At 40.5% G+C, this 15,300-nt stretch overlaps 3 protein-coding genes across 5 annotated transcripts; all 3 read right to left on the bottom strand.

Annotated features, from left to right (window-relative positions):
* Window positions 1-95: 95 nt before the first annotated feature.
* ppp1r3c2b (protein phosphatase 1 regulatory subunit 3C2, duplicate b) lies at window positions 96-2,019 on the bottom strand. Of its 3 annotated transcripts, none has more exons than XM_028415028.1 (3): window positions 1,967-2,019; window positions 1,839-1,886; window positions 96-1,557 (listed from the first exon to the last, which is right to left on the bottom strand). In XM_028415028.1, exons 1-3 carry the CDS (start codon window positions 1,967-1,969, stop codon window positions 796-798), a joined length of 813 nt encoding a protein of 270 aa, XP_028270829.1. In that variant the 5' UTR covers window positions 1,970-2,019; the 3' UTR covers window positions 96-795. The 3 variants fall into 3 exon arrangements, with proteins under 3 accessions (XP_028270829.1, XP_028270828.1, XP_028270827.1); XM_028415027.1 differs by having other exon boundaries at window positions 96-1,666; window positions 1,967-2,018; XM_028415026.1 differs by having other exon boundaries at window positions 96-1,666; window positions 1,825-1,886; window positions 1,967-2,009.
* A 730-nt stretch (window positions 2,020-2,749) lies between these two features.
* gins4 (GINS complex subunit 4 (Sld5 homolog)) lies at window positions 2,750-5,884 on the bottom strand. Its single transcript, XM_028415025.1, has 8 exons — window positions 5,628-5,884; window positions 5,448-5,534; window positions 4,720-4,833; window positions 4,545-4,642; window positions 4,384-4,472; window positions 4,189-4,279; window positions 3,967-4,071; window positions 2,750-3,697 (listed from the first exon to the last, which is right to left on the bottom strand). The coding sequence occupies exons 1-7, from the start codon at window positions 5,727-5,729 to the stop codon at window positions 3,975-3,977; spliced, it is 678 nt and encodes a 225-aa protein (XP_028270826.1). The 5' UTR covers window positions 5,730-5,884; the 3' UTR covers window positions 2,750-3,697; window positions 3,967-3,974.
* An 877-nt stretch (window positions 5,885-6,761) lies between these two features.
* On the bottom strand, window positions 6,762-13,055 carry arid5a (AT-rich interactive domain 5A; the record flags this gene model as incomplete). Its single annotated transcript, XM_028413927.1, has 7 exons — window positions 6,762-8,510; window positions 8,595-8,754; window positions 8,826-8,923; window positions 9,594-9,646; window positions 9,733-9,904; window positions 11,756-11,826; window positions 12,938-13,055. Coding segments are annotated over 7 exons (1,914 nt in total), but the record flags the coding sequence as incomplete, so codon positions are not given.
* Window positions 13,056-15,300: the final 2,245 nt, after the last annotated feature.

The raw sequence follows: 15,300 nt of genomic DNA, 5'->3' as shown, positions 1-15,300 counted from the left end.
AAATATACACTGAAATACATAAATCTGTACTCCTTTAGATGTTTTCCCTACAATGTGGTGTTTTGTTTACAGAAATTACAGAAACTGACAAAACACGATGTCAAAAATATTTTTTTATTCATGTGAAAAATATTCCCTGTAAAACAACATATATCATATGTTTAGTCTCCTAAATGCCAAATGTGTTTTTATTCATTTAGATTGTAACATAGAGTGTAGGATTTAGTGGTATCTAGTGGTTAGGTTGTAGATTACGACTAAATTCTACACACTACACTCTAACTTGTAAGAAATATTCTGTTGCAATCAGATCAGGATCATATATTGTCATAGTCAAAGCCACTTGATGTGTTTTGAGTATAAGAAGAGAAAGGATGAGGGTGGTACAACCAAGTTCCCTGTAAACAGGGCTGAGCTAAGATTAGCTTCTGTCCTGCTATGGGACTTCTGTTCTGTTCTGTTCTGTCCCTGCCCAGTAATCTCTGACGTAAATGGGAATCCCACAAATACCCAAAGTGAAAGGGATCCCCTCCCTGGTGCACAACTCATTTAGTTGTGACTGGCCAAAAAGGCCACTGGATATCTGACCAGCAAGTGGTGCTTAATGCGAGCAACAAGTGGAGAGATATCAATGCCACAAACCATTTTTCTCTATATAAAGCTGTCACACTTGGATAAAAATGCACAAAAGTGAAATCAATACCAATGTAATAAAAAAAAACATCCACTACACTTCCACACATGATTGGTGTAGTATGCAAGACAGAAATAGGGATCGTATCTGGGTTGGGCAAGTCATGGCCTTTCACTTAGATTCTTGCCGCAGCAGAGGTGAGAGTTCACACACACAGCAATGCTGTAATTCTGCCCACTGTTGTTGTCCCAGAAAGGCTCACTCTGTCCTCCCGGTAGATACATTAAACAGAACTCTATCCTTCTTTTGGCATCTAGCACTTTAGGAAAGGCAATGTCAAACTCAAAGATGTCCGTCTGAGGGCCTCCGAAGCGTTTCTGCAGGTACGTGCAGGGCACATCTCTGTAGCTCTGCCATGAGTCAAACGTGATGCGCACACGCACATCCTTCTGGAAGCTGATGTTCCTGACTCGTACACTACCTTGGAGGGCCTGTTCGTTAATGCTGCAGTTCTCCAGAATAACCATGCTCTCTGCCAGCTTGGCACGGAAGGCTTGGAAATCTTCAGACGGCTGTGGGAAGCAGAGTTTGAGCTGCGTTCCTGGGCAGCAGGTGCTGACAGTGCAGCTGTAGCCATCCTCCTTCATGCTTCCTAAACCCTGCAGGGATGGCAGCAGGTCCAGGTCAGCCTGCTCCTCTTCATCGGAAAACTCTCGTACAGCTGTGAGAGACAATCCGTGTGAGTCGGCAAAAACCACGCGTTTGTTCTTGATTGGGATCAAAATGTCGTCGTCCAGGTCGTCCAAGTCGTCCAAGAAGGTGGAGAGAGGGTGTGTTAGATAAGCCTGGCTCAGCTCACCTGAAGATAGCTGCTCTGAAGGTGGAGGGCGGATGCATGGTCGCTGGGGCTTCAGGATGGGCACCCAGACATGAGGACACAGTTGTTTACGCTGGTTCAAGCACAGCCTGACAGCTAGCTCTACAAGTCCAGCTGACTGGGCCATCGACCCGAGACCAACCACTGGCATGACGCTGGCAAGAAATAAACACTGAATTCAGACTGCTGCCCTACAAGACAAGTTCAAACCTGTTCTCTGTTTGAGGGATGCACCACAAGACAAGAATTGTGTTTTTCATTTTTTGTAACACTTTTATGCAAAATAATGAATCCCACAGCAGCAGACACACACTTCAGTTTGCTTACGTTGTACTGGACATCTCCCGGACTTGTCTTCAGTCCTGTGTTTAAGTTCTAGAAAACAGAAAACTGTTAGAAATGTTTTGTGCACATAGATACTGAAATACTAAACATGTCTAAACATTACAAACTACCATGAGCAGCAGTATGCCCTCTCAGTCGTCCCTTTGTCCACAGGGCACTTTGGAATAGCCTGCTATTTATACTACCTCAGCTGTCATGTTGTATATACTCCACCCCCTACGCTCAACTAACCAATCAGCCAGGCTTTGTGGTTTTGTCTTTATCTGTTTGAAATCTCCCTATAGTTTGTGATTTTAGATTATTTACAGCAACATTTATTTTGTTTGTTACCTAGTGTTTCTTCTAAACTTCAGTATTTTATAACAGGACAAAAACATGATTACACCAGTATGTTTTATGTAAAACAAAGCATTTGTATCCTCACCTTAGACCTGTATTCTTCTTGCTGATGTAGTTCAAATGAGGTGTACTGTATGTAATTCTACGCTGCATTGTGAAAAGTATCCCAGCCATCCTGTGGACTCTATTCTCAGCCCTGTCAATGGACACAGATCCCACAGAGGCCTGGGCCTGGATCTAAGCCCACTGCTAGGCAGCTCATGCTCTAAAGGGATCACTGTCCCACAGCATGTGTGGTGCTGAGGAGGGCCGGATTACAAACAACTCTCAGCAGGCCAGACACTTAGCCATAGAGGCTATTTAAGAAGCAATCAAAGTGTGCATAGATTGAGTTACATGTGATGCATCAGATGCAAAATATCATGACATTGTGTGATGACCTCAGAGTTAGTGTGAGCGGGTAAAGATTTGACTGCGAGTGCATGACGAATCTAAGAGCTCAAAGCTCAAATCTTGGATATGATGTTCAATAAATGAGACCGTTTCATAACCACTTAATCTTTTGCCATTTTTAATCTTTTCAACATTTTAATAACAGTATACTCTAAAAACTACTCTGCATGTTATCAGGTGTCTATGCCAACTTGACATATTCTTAGCAAAAACACCATATTATTCTAATCTTATAACATCATTGAAGTTTAAGAAGATGGCACACAGCTCAGCACTGCTCAAGCCCACTTCTTTCGCAGTCTCTTATTAGTTCCAATCACAAAGCAATTTGCCCAAGGGCAAACAAGCAGCGCTGATTTCTCCCTCTGAAATGCTTATATAATAATGCTATTAAAATAATTATGGTTCAGAGCAGACAAAGTTTCACAGATGTGAAACATAGAGCGGGGAGAATTTCCTGTTATGTATTTATTATAAGTGTGAATATCTTGTTTTGGAGTCAACCGTCAACTATACACAGACAACATGCACACCTCACTTCAGGATGGAGGGCATTGCGATGTCAAGTGACCTGATGAAATTACACCTTCAGGTCATCTGCTACATCATGTTATCGAGCAGCTGAGAAAATGTCTAATAATCTGAGTCACTTGGATATAGTAGCAGGAAAGATGATGATTTAGCAGATTAGAGTCGTCTCACAGACACAAGCACACCAGAATACTTTACAATTACATGACCAAACATATGCTGTGACATGATTAGAATGATCTAAAAATAACACCACAGCACTGCTACTTCAGTGAACAGCCTTCACTTCCCCTCAGACTGTATTGTTATTATCTGTAGAAAGTAGTGCAGCCATAGTGCCACAACCATCTCCCACATTGGTCCATAATTTGCACAAGAATGAGGATGAAGGGCATGTTTTCTGGTGTGACCGCTGCAGGTTTAGCCGTCCTTTCCTTTTTTCACAGCCATCTTACAAAAACAAGCAAATGCTCATTTTATAATCTCCTGGAGCCAAAATAATCCACAGCAACACACACCTGCAAATACAAAAAATACTTGTAAGGGATTGAAAAGGCAGGTGCAATATATTGTAAATATGTGACACACTTTTTCCATAATCTGTTGCCAAGAGACAATGAACTCTGCAAAAACAGTGAGAGCTAAAAATAAATCCAGATGTCACTGGAAAGCAGTGGCTTATGTAAGATGTGCAGAAATGAATTAGCAGATGTCTGTACAAGAGAGTGTGAGGGCAGTGTTGAGTTATTGAGAAGTATGTCAAAAGTCAAGGCTCATCGTTGCTCACCTAGGCCTTCAAATTAACTGCACAGCTCCGCTTGAAACAAGTGGTGCTATAGTTCGATACCGCATTAGGTGCTGAGAGCCCTCTTCAAGATCCACAACATACTCTCTGAAAAACACACAGTGCAGATGCTATTAGTTGTTTTAGTAAAACTGTTTGAAAGTAATACTGCCACCTACTGGATATTTAAATTCAGTAACAACATGAACAACATGAAATCTGTACCTCTGATCATCCGTTTCAGGCTCGACTAAGATGTTTTCCTGCCTCTCCTTCACCCGCAGAAACACAAAGGAGTCCACGCAAGGCTCGGGGACTGGAATCACATTAAAATACATTGGATTTAGTGGCTCAGTCCATGAAAATCACAGTTTTTCTGAATAGGTAATAGGATGCCAAGCAAATACTTTGTGATTTTACCTGCTTTGAGCAAATCCACAGTCTGTAGGTTTGCAGGCATTCGCTTCAGTGCTACAGTCTTTAGGTAAGTTTCTGTGTTGGCATAGTACCTGCGTACCAGATGAATGTGTTATTTGTAATATGTTTTTGCAGTTTTCACAACTTTATTTCGTTATACTTACTCTTTGGCAAAGGCATACTCCTCAGGTGAAAGCAGAGATGGCTCCCCCTCAGCTCGAGACTTTTCTTTTTCCAACACATGTGGGAAAAACCTTTCAATCTACACACAGAGCAGAAACAGATCAACCAACAATCAAAAAAACAGATAAAAAAAACAAAAACACTGTCCTGACTGACCTTCTGCAGACGAGCGCGCAGGTAGCTGCAGAGGACATAGCGGATGCGGTCTATTTCCATGCGATGGACGCTGGCCTTCACATCACCTTTCTTCACCCGCTGCAAGTTGGATTCCTGTAGGAGGAGAGGTCACAGCAACACTGTCAGAAACACAACACATTACATTACATTACACACAGTAACATTTTATCTAGAAGAAGAAAATCTTAAAATATTTAATACACCAGAAACAATTTGGTGGTTCCTTATTAACTGGGCAACAATTCAAACAACCAATAACTCAAATAATTCTGATTCTGAATTCATCAATTTATTAACAAAAACAATGTGATGTGTGCTTTTTTGTATTTTCTATGATAGTATAGTAAACAGGCTTTTTAAATAGTCACTTTGAGGATGACTAAAATGTTCAGTTTTCTACACCATGTGCTACATTGATAGTTCAATGGGGGCAGAGTGTATTTAAAGTAAATTGCAGCATGTCCAATTCTAACACTGTAGGCAGGTTTCACAGCTATCTGATTTTAAATCAGTTTCATTTGTTGAATTATTTGTACATCCTGTGCTTTTCTCTTTTCTTATCTTCTTTATTATTAAAATCAATACCACGTGAGAAGTAGGTGAAGTCTTGATCGTATCTTCTTTCTTGGTAAGTGCAGGTAGGCTCATGTGTGTTTCTGAACATTAGAAATGAACCATAGTACAGTAGGTAATCCCCGGGTTGTTACCATATGAGTCAGCTGCTCCATCACACACTCCACCACCTCCGACTTGTTCTCCAGCAGCTCCGGTGAGAACTTCTCATTCAGCCAAGCCTGCGAGTGACACAGACAGACACAGTGAACGCGTTTTTACACCTGCAGGAGATCTACTATAATGACTGTGACTGCTGAATAACAACTGCTCACTTCTTCCAGTTTAGCGATCAGCTCCGCCGGGGTCATAACATCCTCCTCCTGGCTGTCATCCTGCTGGATGTCGCTGCCGTGGTCAGACAAAGCGTCCGACATTATTTTCCTTTGCAAAGTAAACAGAAAAGATTCACTGACCCACACCGAAACGATTAAGCTAAAAAAAATGCCGCAAACAAAACTGTGGAGAAGTGCCGAAACAAAAAGAAACACCGACAAGCCACCAACCAAACTTCCGTGTTTATTCGCGCCACTGCAACAGTTCGCGCGAGATTTGGACTGTTTGATGCAGCCCCGAGTTTTGCTTGCAAGGCAGGTCTGCTGAAAGGCTGGATCACCAGTCTATGCAGAATTTGACGTCTGATCTGAATATAATCATTGTTTCCCCTTCACTGAATGCAATAAATATTCAATGTAGAGCTCTTTGTCTTCTCTTACATGCTGCTTTTATTAATTTATTGCATGGACACCAAGGTTATAGTAGCAGGAAGGATGATGAATTAGCAGACTAATCGTCTCACAGACACCAACACACCAGAATAATTTATAATTACATAACCAAACTTATGTTGTGACATGATTAGAAAGATCCAAAAATAACACCACAGCACTGCTACTTCAGTGAACAGCCCTCACTTCTCTTTAGTGCAGCTGTAGTACCACAAACATCTTCCAAGTTGGTTCATAATTTGCACAAGAATGAGGAAGAAGGACATGTTAATGTCTTAAAGTCTGTTTTTTTTTATTTATTTATTTATTTATTTAAAACACTCACAGGGTAAAAGCCTGCCACGTCCCCTTTCTCTGCATAATTGTGAGGAAATTTCACGGAAGTATTTACTTCACTGGTTCCAGCTGTTCCAGACCACATTGTGGCCTGCAGCAGAATCCCATTTGTTTGATTTCCTCTTTCTCTTTCCTCCTCATTGCTCCTGTCTTAGAGTGTCTTTGTCTTTTCACCAGTAATGATGTTACATCCGCTGTACCCCGTGGTGACATTCAACACACCGGTTCTTGCAGCATCCTCCTAAAGGGGTGTAGTCAGGTCACATATTACCACCTGGAGAGTCAGAACTCCTCAATAAAATGATCAGGTTGCGTTATGAAGTTTAGTAGAAAATAAATCACACGTTTTAAAAATATTACATGTTACATTTATTTGTTACTCGACTCTTTAAATACATCTGAACAAAATTAAGATCTCTGTTATTAACAAGTGATATTAACACTGGTAGACAGCACATAAAGCACTCATACAGTATCATGTTCATGACAGTACAATAAAGAACAGTAGAGGGTTTTCAAAAGTAAACTTTTGAAACTGTGCAATAATCTTGAAAATGCATCTCATATTCTGCTCATGCAAAAACAGTTTTTCACAGAAATGAAATAAAAAGCTGTTTATTTTATTTTTATAAATTTGCAGGTTCATACTATAGTGTATCTAAATAACATGAAATGGTTTATCTCTTTAAAAATAGTGCACCCATTTAGTGCACTCTAAACACCTCCAACCACCATCGCTCTGACTTCATTTCCCCTCAGGGTACTTTTGGTCACAGAAATATCTGTGTGCATGATAAGGCCTGACTTTACATTGAACAGTACAAATGTAGAATAACTCAACCGTTGTTTTTGTCATAGCTTGTGTGGATAAATGTGGTTCATGGCAGGTAGGGTGTATCCAGTTTGGGGATTTATCAGAGGAATGGGGTAGGGGTATGGATAAACAGCGGGCCCAATGAGAGCAGAGTGAGCCGGACCCACTGGCAGCACATGGCGATACATTAGATGAGGCTGAGGTAGTCTCATCCTACTGGTGAAAAATGCAGGATGTAATGGAGGCTGGTGTCGGGAGTCCCTCCCTGATTTGTCGTAGGTTGACAGGACGCACATGGGCAGGGCAGGAGTGGAGTGAGACAGACTCTGTGGAGAAGGAGGCATTTTTTGCAGCATTGTCCTGGATTTCTCTCTTTTCTCTGTTGGATAAGGCCACTGGCTCACGTTACTCAGCTTCTTTGCACAAGTCAAAGAGTCGTCCTGCTGCAGCAGCCTGTTCTGGTGGTGGATTTTGTAACCTGGCCGAACAGGAGCGGGCCTCAGAAGCTGCACAGATTTTGGGATGACTTTGGTGAAACTAGAGGTAGATGTTGGCGCCCATTCAGGTTTCACAGGGAATGAGGAGGTGGAGGCTGTGTGAATAGGGTGAGAGAAGCATTTGCCAGGCCCTTTGTGATGAGGCTTCCATGCAGAGTCTGTCATTTGGCTTTTTGTTGACTCAGCGGTCAGTGCCACGTGAGGAACATCCTTACTCTGCCCTGCAGGGTCTTTGCACTGCTGACTGCTGATCACAGATTTGCTCTGCTCACTACAGCTGGATGTATTTTTGTCAGAACTGTTTTGGGGTAATTCTGAGCTTGGAGCAGGTTTATCATTACTTCCTGCTGAACTGTCCTCTGATGACACAGAGCAAGGGGAAGGACTGCGTGAAGAGGATGAAGATGAGGGAAGAGGCGAACCATCAGAGGAGTGGCAGTTCCTGCTGTAGGAAGCCCGGGCTGGAGACTGGGAGCAGTGGATGACAGAGGGCCTTTCTTTATCTTCGCTCTGAGCAGTTTGAGGCAAGCTAAGGCTCGCCTGAGCCATGCGCTTTTTTTTCTCCAGAGGAGAGATGACCTCTGCGGATGCAGATGGAAGATGAGATGTCCAGGAGCTGGAGGTGGGGACCTGGAGAAGGTGGGCAGCGTAGACTGAGGTGCAGAGATCGGTGGTGGCTCTGTTTGGCTGAGGGTGGTCTGGATGATGTCTGTCAGCCCAGAGAGCAGAGTGAGGATGCATCACTGCTTCACTTTGGCAGGAGGCTTCCGGACCTTGGAGTAACTACGAGATAAAAAGAAGGCAATTTTACACACTGACGCAGATATCGACACTTTAGACATTTAATAAGAGTTTTTTATTTCCTACCTCAGAATCCATTTCTCTGTCTAAATGAATTCTCTTCCTCTTCCCTTCAGCCTTATTCATTTTCCCATCCAAGTTTCTCTTGTATGGCTTACGGGGTTTGCTTGGAGGCAGAGGCTTGTCCTCCTCTCCTTTTAAGTGTCTCTCAAAGGGAAGCACCAGCCTGCCACAGAAGCAACATGAATTTTAAAAGACAAAAGGAGCGAACAGAAAACTCTCAAAAAAAATCCTCACTTCTCATAGTGTCTGCGGGTGCAAGTAGCAGCACTGGTGCTACCTGCACTTCCTCCAAGCTCATCATAAACTTTCTTCCAAAGACGTCGTGCCGTCACCTGTTGGTTCGCACAAGGAGAAAAAAAATTTATAACAGCCCAAATTAAATAAATAAAGATGACAGATTATTGGCTGCTTTTGTGATGTTGGGGCAGAAGAATCATTCAGAGTCTGTGCTCACATTTTCCTTTTTAAAGTCTATGGTTTGTTCTCAGTCACTGCATCGCCTCCTTGTAGCCATAACGCAGCAACAGATGACTTCCTCTAGCAGATCATTATACGAGTTAGGTTGTTGGTTTTTGTGGTGTTTTGTATTAATATAGTGCCTAAAGCTAATTTAGGAGTATATATTACTCTTGGAATGTTGACATTTGCTTTAATAGTATATGTAGTTTACCCTTTAAATGCCATGTCTACTTTTGTGGGTACTAAAACAACACTTTCCTTTTTGTGCATACGTAGGCAGCTCATATTACACTATGAGATGCAGCAGCGTTGGTCAACTCAAGCCCTAAACTAGTTCCATTTCAATATGAGTTTCACTCTCAGAACATCTCCCACAGTGTCAACATCAAACACAACAGACATATGCTGACAGCTGCGCAGCATAAATGTCCTCCGCTGTGGTAAAAACCACCACGCTATACACATCTGACCTATGGCTTATTTTCAACAGTCAACCCAGCAATCAGCCAAGCATGTTGCAGCAGGTGAAGTTAAGTAACTTACTGAATCATAGCCTCCGAGTTTTTCAACAGCTTTGTAGATCCCCCATAGATTAACTAGCAGTGGAAAAAACACACACACATGCATCAGACTTATTTCCATGAACTGAGTATCATGTTCACACAAGAACTCATGAACTCACTCTGTTTAAAGCCAAGATGTGGGATCCTCTCTATGGGTCTGCCCCTGTCCTTCATGAAAGCGTGCAAACTTGCCACAAACGTCTTCTCCTCCATTTGCACCAGACCGCTGGGCCTGTCTTCATCCTCACATTCAGTAGTAGAGTCATGAATCTCAATAACAGCGGGAGAGGGCTAATGTAGAGAGAAAACAAATGCATGAGGGGATCACTCAAGCCTGGAGCTCCTGTACATCCTGTACACGGCCCACTGCCCTATGCTGAAAGATGCTCTACAGTGGAGGCAGATGGGAAAGAAGTTGCATGGAGTCATCTCATGAGATGCTAATGTTGAAATGAAACATCAAAATCAGAGAGCAGGGTTTTACCGCTACTTTCAATAGATAACCACTAAACATCCTGTCTGGAGAGAAAGCTGCAGACTTGTGGGGTTTTTGGTTGACTGCTGTCTGTCACTGGTATCGCAAACGTCGCCTTGAAAAACAAGACTGAATAGCAAGAAATGTTTATACACTGAGTATTTTATATACTGTGAGTCAAAATGTTTTATAGCATGTTTCAAATAGGTAGGAAAATAGGTGTATCAAGAGCAGACTACCCAGAACTCCAAATTGACAATGTCACTATTTGTGGTTTGTAAGAAAAGAGAAATGAAACAGTGAAGGCATGCAGGATTAAAAACATCACTTAGAACCATTTCAAGAAGTGAAGTGTGAAGCTGCTGGCGCCAGAGGAAAAAAAAACAGATGTTGCTAGAGATCAGAGTTTCTGTATTTTAACTCTGATTTCTGATTGAGGCGTAGTAGTTATTCATAGCTGGAGTGTTCTTAGTGACGTGTTGGTACAGTCATGTCTGTTGTTGCAGTGAAATCGAAGCTTTTGGAATGTTACATCTCACATTAGCGCCGCATTGATCAATTTGATGTCAAGGGAGACCGCAATGGGCAATGTCAATATTTCACTTTGAATCATCAGGAGCTGCTATTTCTGCGGCTATCCTTGTAGAACAAAACAGCTTGAGGCAGTTTCATATTGAATCAAGTTCCTCTATGTGGTTCCTGGTTCCGAGAAGTTAACCTCTACAGTGAGTAATAGTGAAGGTGCAGGCCTCTAACCATGATAGTCCCAACTGAGTCACAGCTAAGCGACTCTGCACTGCAGTTCCCAGCCAGCAGCAGCAACTTTCCACTGCAATTCTGTATGAAGACACCTGAATGATCTGCTTCTCCCACTGAATTTATAACAATAATAAAACCAGAAGAAGAAGGTGAACATTTAAAAAAATTGGCTTCAAATCATCTCTTCAATTCATCACAGAGAGGCCTGTTTGATTTCATTGTTTTTTTTTAGATGTGATTCACAAAAGTTTCAGGTTCATGCATCAGTGGTTGCCTACAGGAAATGTCTGCTCTATAAGCTGCACGCTAAAGCCCCACAAGCTGCAGCGCTCACATAACACCAGAGTACAAATATCACAGCAAAGGTTTCTGTTGACTTTCACCAAATTTTCTTCTTCATCTTTTTTTTTTTTTTTGGAAAACCGTGTGGGTGATGTTGATGTCAGTATGTTGATTTGTGATTCTCGCAATGATTGTCTGGATGGATGCTATCGGCAGGGCCAGAAGTCACCGCAGAAACCACCAAGTTTTGAACTGACATCAGCCTTGGAAATTTGATGAGCTAACTTGTGTTTCTCATATTGTGCTTTACCAGAACAGAGCAATGAAATATTTGTATGTGTGGTTTGTGAGATGTGCGTGCATTGCTTTGGCCCTCTCAGAATCACATATTCCTAGTTAGTCATTTCACAATCAGCCAAACAGATGAAAAAACTGTACGCACTCACACACATACATAATCAGCATTTCAAAAAATGTACCACTATCTTCAAAAAGGGGAAATGAAAACACAACTCTTTCTGAGTAGTCATGTCTGTAGTCACTGATTAACTGTAACTGATGGAAATTGTCCTGACTTCTGCCAGGAGACCAACTGACATTTTATCAGCAGTGACTGAGCTCAGTACCTGTTTCACTGTCCGCTTCTCTTCATCGCTGCATGACGTCTGTTGCGGCGTCTCACTCTGGTCCTCTTGAGCTTTAAACACACACATTACAAGGAAGAGACTTTCAACACTTTTCTCCAAAAATAAGACACTTGAGTGTGTGAATTCAAAAACCCATGATGAGGAAGAAGCCGAGCACTTCTTCATTTCAAAGAAAACACCATGTGTAGCAATGCACAGAATTAACTTATTACAAACCAATGTTCCATTTAAAAAAAAATATTAAAACCTATCTTTGTAGTTTGTGCAGAGGTCAGATGATTGGCTGAAAGAAATAGCAATTTGTAGCATATTGTCAACCGAGTGTGATATAAAACCACAGGTTGCAAAACCACTTCCTGCTCATGAACACAACTGCTTCTATGCTCCACTGTATGATATTGTAACACAAGGAGTACAGTGTTTGGTAAGATGAAGATAAAGTGAGGAATAATTAGCAGCATAAATTAGCACAATGAAATATGAGTACTGTCACCCTGTAAACACATACAAACCCTGTATGTGATGTGTACTTTCATGTCATGTGACTGAGTACATTTTCCAATGTTCAGAACTAAACGTATATTTCAGTGAGTGACTAGAACAGGATAAACAAACCAAAGCCTGAGCCTGGGACTGGAATGTAATTCTGAGAATGAGATGTCATTCACAAACTGTCAGCTCAGTACCCTGCAGCCCTCCACCCACACTGATATCATTTTAGTGCAAAACCAATATGCTTCTCTTTTGAGATCACTTGTTTCCTGTGCTGTGGCTTGAACCTTTAATTCTGCTTTCAGTAGCCCTTAACTTCTGCATTTAATGTGTTGAAGAAATATTGTTTCAAACATGTCACTAATAGTCTTAGGAACTAAAGTGTCAAAAGAAGCATTCACCAGATATCGATCTATTATTGATTTTGATACATAAAATGAATGTTAAAAATACATTTCTAAGGAACTGCGGCTTTATCAATGTAATACTTTGTTTACCATGTTAATGTGAAGTATATCAAACAAACACATTTACAATGAAGTCCTGCTACAGTATACAACAATCATTTAAACGGCTTATTTTTTAGTTATATTTAACCTGCTGCGATGATCATACAAACTTAAACATGAACAATAAATAGCTTTCAGTACAGATAAAGTTCCTTCTCACCCATTTCCAGAAGTCGTCTTCCAGTCTCAGGCTCGTCTGTGTTTTGTGACAGTAATTCATGCGTCGCTCTCTTCAGCTTGACACCACCAAATAGGAAGGTGTCTCCACAGGGGCAGTTTCATTGGTTGACTGATCGCACCACAGCAAATGAGGCTGGGAAACTGAGTTTTTTTTTTCTTGCTCAAATCAATTTCCTTCTGTTTCACATTCTGATTTCCATACAAAAGAAACAAAAGTAATTGAATTTCAATATTTAATTTGAGATTGAATACTTAAGACACACAGCTATAAATGTAACTATGTTGTTCTCATTGTTATTCTATTGTAATCTCTAATTTCTTTGTGTATTACTGAACATTATTCTGTATTATTTCTGTATTTCTTCTGTTTTATAATATTAGTACTCAAGTACTCAAGTACTAGTATCAAACCTAATGATACGGGCTTGTTCGCTTTCAATCTACAGTTTGGAGACAAATTTAGCAAAATTGCAGAATTTGGGGAAGTGAAAAAACTCACTCAACTAATGCCCAAATAGAGGCTTATGAAGGCTGTAATTATAGGGAGGACATTTCCTGCACATAAATATTCTAAAATAAAGGAAGCAAGAAGGAGACATTTACTGCCCATGCATATCAATGCTAAAGCAGGCATGAAGTATTTTATGAAGGGAAACTAAAAGTTAATCTGAACCATCCAACCAGACAGCATCCTGATATACAGAGGCCTGATGAATATAAGAGATATAGAGGACAGTTAGCCTTAATAAATAAATAACAAAGCATTGTTTATTTAAAGTGGTATCAATACTACAGTCTGACTGCATTTGAGTGCAAATGAAATCAGAATTTGCTGATAAAATGACATCATTTAGCATAAAATCCATTCAGGCTGCAGACAGGCACAGCAGCAAATAGCTGAGTAAACACTACCTCTAAATGCTCTGGCTGCAGGGGGTTAAGGCATTTTGACACTTTAAAGATAACGAAACGTACCACTTCTTTAAACTTGTTTCCACTGAAAGATATCGCTTAAAAATAACAATCTAGGACATTGCACAAACAGCCTCAAACAGTTGTTCTTACTACTAGCGGTGACTCCAGCTGCATCAGAAAGTGTAGTCCCATTTTTTAATACATTTTCACCATTTAAAGTTTGATTTTTTTATGAGGCTACATTAATTTTTTCCCTCCCGTGTTACAACGAAAACATTCTTCATGTTTTCGATGTTGTTGAAAGGGGGATGCCCTATTCCTCCATCTGCTGCGGATAGAGAATGACATTTCAAAATGTCACAAATAACCAAATATCTACAAACTGCCCAAAAACGAGAGGGATTTTTTTTTTGTAGATACAAAACAAGATTTGTTTTTTTTAAATGATAAACACTGCAAAGTACTGAAAAATATGAGAAATGTGATTTTTAACTGCTCGTGTTCTCACAGTTCCCATACGGAGGAGTTGACTCAAACAGAAATGACAGAAACAGATAAAACAGCACATGAAACATAACAATTATGTTTATTAATCACTCATTTGAGTCTTTATAGGAAATGTATTTTGTAATCTGTGTAATATGTGACAGAATGTTTTGTTGAGCTTTTCTGAAGCCAACAATAAATGTGAAGATGATGAGCAAAAAAAAAAAAACAGTTGATGGAGAAAAATCCCCAGCTATTCATCTCTGACTTTCACTGACATAAACACATGAGGTTGAGGTGAGGGCAGCGCAGTATAAAACAAAAGAGAGAATATTGTGATTCCAACACACAAGATTTCCTGTCTGAAGTGACTCACTATCCTGGGAACGATCTTCAAACACACACCAGTAGAGAAGCAAAACTATTCAGTGGGGGTTCATATATTAGCTTGTGTAGGAGTACCTGGAAAATATTGAAACTACACTAGCTGATTCATTTCTGGACAAGATATTATTAATGTATATATATTAGTTTTACAAGCTGAGAAAGAATGCCACATTTATGAATTTCGTGGCGTTTGTGTCACACTCTAGTTATTATTTAATATGCAATCTCATTACAGGAAGTGTGTGAAATAACTGTCAACGGTCCAGAAACTACTGGAAATTTAAAAAGGTTGAGGTTGGTCGGCCATATTTGTAAAATGAAGATACAACGAAGAGGTGATTTTCTGCAAAATGCGTTTCCAGTTAATTTGAAATGTAAACACGAATAATGTATATACGATATATAATAAATATACGAAGTGTCACCTGAACCATGATTTATCTGAAAGCTGTGGGAGAATTTAAATCTGACTTTCATGTGAAAATGAAACCTATGCATTAAGGGTGAATTCCCCAGCTGTTACCTCATTCCAGGAAACTGCCTGTACATCACATA

The sequence above is a fragment of the Parambassis ranga genome, chromosome 9 (genome assembly GCF_900634625.1).
Source record: "Parambassis ranga chromosome 9, fParRan2.1, whole genome shotgun sequence".
Taxonomy (NCBI): Eukaryota; Metazoa; Chordata; class Actinopteri; family Ambassidae; genus Parambassis; species Parambassis ranga.
This window is presented reverse-complemented; position numbering and strand designations above follow the sequence as displayed.

Bases quoted from the DNA above. Each gene is read 5' to 3' on its own strand.
- ppp1r3c2b (XM_028415026.1), bottom strand. The intron at 1,667-1,824 runs GTGTGTGTCTGC...ATTTCTTGCCAG, and splicing joins TACAACGTAAGCAAACTGAA to CGTCATGCCAGTGGTTGGTC.
- gins4 (XM_028415025.1), bottom strand. From the start codon at position 5,729: ATGTCGGACGCTTTGTCTGACCACGGCAGCGACATCCAGCAGGATGAC. The intron at 4,643-4,719 runs GTCAGTCAGGAC...CTCTGTGTGTAG, and splicing joins TGCGCGCTCGTCTGCAGAAG to ATTGAAAGGTTTTTCCCACA. The intron at 4,072-4,188 runs GTACAGATTTCA...TGTGTTTTTCAG, and splicing joins CCTGAAACGGATGATCAGAG to AGAGTATGTTGTGGATCTTG.